Genomic DNA, 3,316 nt, shown 5'->3' on the forward strand with positions numbered 1-3,316 from the left:
TAGACTCACCAAGGTGTTAAAGAGCAAGCTCTTAGTATTAAGTTCTTGAAAAAGAGCCTAACATTTCTTCTCCACGTGGAGGAGGGTTGCATGTCCTCTCACCAAGGTGTCAAAGATCAAGCTCTTAGTATTAAGTTCTTGAAAAAGAGCCCAAAATTTCTTCTCCAAGTGGAGGAGAGTTACATGTCCTCTCACAAATTGGACCCTATATAGCTAGCCTCATAATACATGTGAAGTGACCAACTAAATCAAATCACCTCGATACAATACATTTCCTACCTCTAGCGTGGTCACTAGTGTGAAGTATAAATAATAATAATCTTGTATTTTCCCCACAAAATAATAGTTGTGGGCCCTGTGTTGAATCTAAAATGAGGGCTATGGCATCCCCGTTCAAGACAAGAATTGACACTCATGTACTGGCCAATTATGATCAAGCACTTGCCAACGTAAGCTTAGAGATCTCATCAAGGTACCAATTACTCTTCGTATTAAATCAAAATACATACAAAATCCCACAACGCAAGAGTAGACTTGCTTTTTGCATGCTCTCACCTCGTCTATGATACCCTTAAGAGTAAAGATATGATTTAATGCAAGTGATTCTACCTATGAAGAAGCGATCATTTGCCTTTACCTTTCTTTCAACCTACTATATAATGTCCCATAAATCTTGGCCATAGCATGACCAATCATGATAGTCTAGTAGTTATTGGGGTCCAAAAAGGGTCTCCTACTTTGTGGATTGGTAGGAGCACTTATTTCTAATTTAATACTATAAATCTATAGCCTAGCATATTTCTCTACATAATAGCATCTTCTATCATGTAGCCCCAACCTACAACTCATACTCATTAGAAACCCTAATTTTTCTTTAAAAAATATAGTATTGATCATTCATGCAAAAAATCTAGGATGAATATGAGTTTTAAGAATGTGGGAATTTTTAGAACCAAGAATGGGGAAACCTTCTCAAAAAAGACTTTTTATTTTTTATTTTTCGTAGACAGCATATTTGTCCATGAGAGGATAAATCATCCCTTATTTTCAATTAAAAAAATCTACTTGTCATGCCTATCTAGCAAAAGATTACATAACCTTTTAATTCAAATTTTTAGAATTTTCAGTTAAGGCAAGTCATCACATTCAATTATAGTGCTTATAAAAAGAATTTTTAGTTAAGGCAAGTCATCACATTCAATTATAGTGCTTATAAAAAGAAAGAGATCACTTTCTACTAAGGTTACCCAGGAAGAAAAGAGATTGATGTAGAAGTAAGTTATAATTTTTTCATGTATTACATCCTTGTTGGGATTGAGCATAGGTTTACACTCCATTGCGGTAAGCTTGGATAACCCTAGTGGTAATACCATGGCCAAAGAGCCTAGGCATGTTGGAGCTGAGGTCAATTTCAACACCCTTATTTTTTATCTGGGTATCTCTCTCCATTAACTTTCTACTCTCTTCACCTTCTACTCTCTTTCCTTTATGTCTAAATGCATCCAACCATTTGAAGAGGACCTCCTTGGCAGTAGGGTGGACAATTTCCTTTACTAGGACATCAAGGTCCTCTTTGCCCATGGGGGTACTAGATTGTTGAAAGCTCTTAAATTTATAAAGCAAAGCGGTAGGGGACACCACACTTCTCACATATAATGAGCTTGGCACATAAACCTTAGATTGGGGTATCTTTTCCAAGCCTTTTCTTAGCTTTTCTAGGCCCATGTCCTCATAGAAGCGTTTGAGATAATCAGGCTCGAGCACCACATCCTTCCTTGGTAGCAAGTCCAATAGTAGGACTAGACTATTGCTGTCGTTTTGAATGAATTCAAACATGAAGTGGGGGGCATCTATTTCCGGCCCTAGCATGACTATAATGGTGGCAATGTCAAGGGTACCAGCTGTTAATTTGCAATGAAGCCAAGAGCCCAACACAAAGCTTACCTGCATGAACCATAATAGAATGATATAATCGAGTAATCAAGGGTTATGGAGGTGCTTTCAATTGAGATTAGAATGATCGAATTGAGTAATGAAGGGTTATGGAGGTGATTTCAATTGAGATTAGAATGATCGAATTGAGTAATCAAGGGCTATGGAGGTGAGCTCAATTGAGATTAGAATGATATAATTGAGTAATCAAGGGTTATGGGAGATTAGAATGATAGAATTGAGTAATCAAGGGTTATGGTGATGATCTCAATTAAGATTAGTCGAATGTGCATGTTATAATATTAAGGTTAATGGTGGTGATATAATCAATTGATAAAACATAAGCATTAGTATATGTTAATTGATAAAACATAAGCATTAGTATAGGTTAATTGATAAAACATAAGCATTAATATAGGTTAATGGTGTACCTGGCCTGTGTCTTTGCCAGCTCTAAGGACAACCGACCCTTCTGCAGTTTCTTTGGAGTTTTTGAAGTGGACGACGTCAGGGGGCGTTTTGCTTTGTGAGAGAAGCGGACCCAACTCTTGATCTATGGTGTCGGCTATGCTGGCCATGAGCCCGCGAGCTGCGTCGGACAGGAAAGGGAACTGCACCCATGAGGCTGAGCTCAAGCCGCCTGGCGTTGATCCATTCTCCATCACAAGGATGCAGGCGCAATGGCCCAATTCTAGTAGAATTGGAGGTGCCACTTACATAGAGGAGGTGGGAGAGGCGGAGGCGGAGGCGGAGGCGGAGCTGCAGGTGGAGGTGGAGGTGGAGGTGGAGGTGCAGGAGGAGGTTCAACGCATTGCAAAAGAATGTGTGGTATTGAATTGGAGGTGCCACTTACATAGAGGAGGTGGGGTGGAGGTGGGAGCTGAGGCGGAGGCGGAGGCGGAGCTGCAGGTGGAGGTGCAGGAGGAGGTTCAACGCATATTTCAACAACGTGCCCGACCATCATGCAATCGTGCTTGTTCCACGATGTTGATTTTTTTAATTATTTTTACCAACACATTATTTTATTAATAAAATTTCCTCCCTCCTACCAACAAATTATTTTTTTAACTCCTTCCAACAAATTATATTGAGGAAAAAGTATCACTTGTTATCACTCTAAGGTGCTTTACACACTCAGTGGTGGAAAAAGAGCAAAGGCCTAAATGGGGGGAGATCTCCCCCACCCATTCTCATGGACCGAGAGTCTTCCCTGTCCATCTCTTGCCCATCCGAGAAAAGGGAGACTCCCCGTCCATCTCCCCACCCGTCGGGAGAGAAGGGGGGCAGCTCAAATGATCTACATTTATGTATTTCCCCATAAAATTTGGGCAAATGGTATGCATATTGTGGAGTAACTCAAATGTAAATCTATTTATAAAATATC

At 40.0% G+C, this 3,316-nt stretch overlaps 1 protein-coding gene across 1 annotated transcript; it reads right to left on the reverse strand.

Annotated features, from left to right (window-relative positions):
* Positions 1 to 1,269: 1,269 nt before the first annotated feature.
* On the reverse strand, positions 1,270 to 2,729 carry LOC147609007 (red chlorophyll catabolite reductase-like). Its single transcript, XM_086788723.1, has 2 exons — positions 2,364 to 2,729; positions 1,270 to 1,944 (listed from the first exon to the last, which is right to left on the reverse strand). The coding sequence occupies exons 1-2, from the start codon at positions 2,592 to 2,594 to the stop codon at positions 1,327 to 1,329; spliced, it is 849 nt and encodes a 282-aa protein (XP_086644849.1). The 5' UTR covers positions 2,595 to 2,729; the 3' UTR covers positions 1,270 to 1,326.
* Positions 2,730 to 3,316: the final 587 nt, after the last annotated feature.

Source organism: Cibotium barometz, chromosome 52, assembly GCF_041138505.1.
Source record: "Cibotium barometz isolate CiBa-2024 chromosome 52, ASM4113850v1, whole genome shotgun sequence".
NCBI lineage: Eukaryota > Viridiplantae > Streptophyta > Polypodiopsida > Cyatheales > Cibotiaceae > Cibotium > Cibotium barometz.

Coding starts and splice junctions, on each gene's coding strand:
- LOC147609007 (XM_086788723.1), bottom strand. CDS start 2,594: ATGGAGAATGGATCAACGCCAGGCGGCTTGAGCTCAGCCTCATGGGTG. Junction 1,945..2,363: donor CTGGCAAAGACACAGGCCAG/GTACACCATTAA, acceptor TGGTTCATGCAG/GTAAGCTTTGTGTTGGGCTC.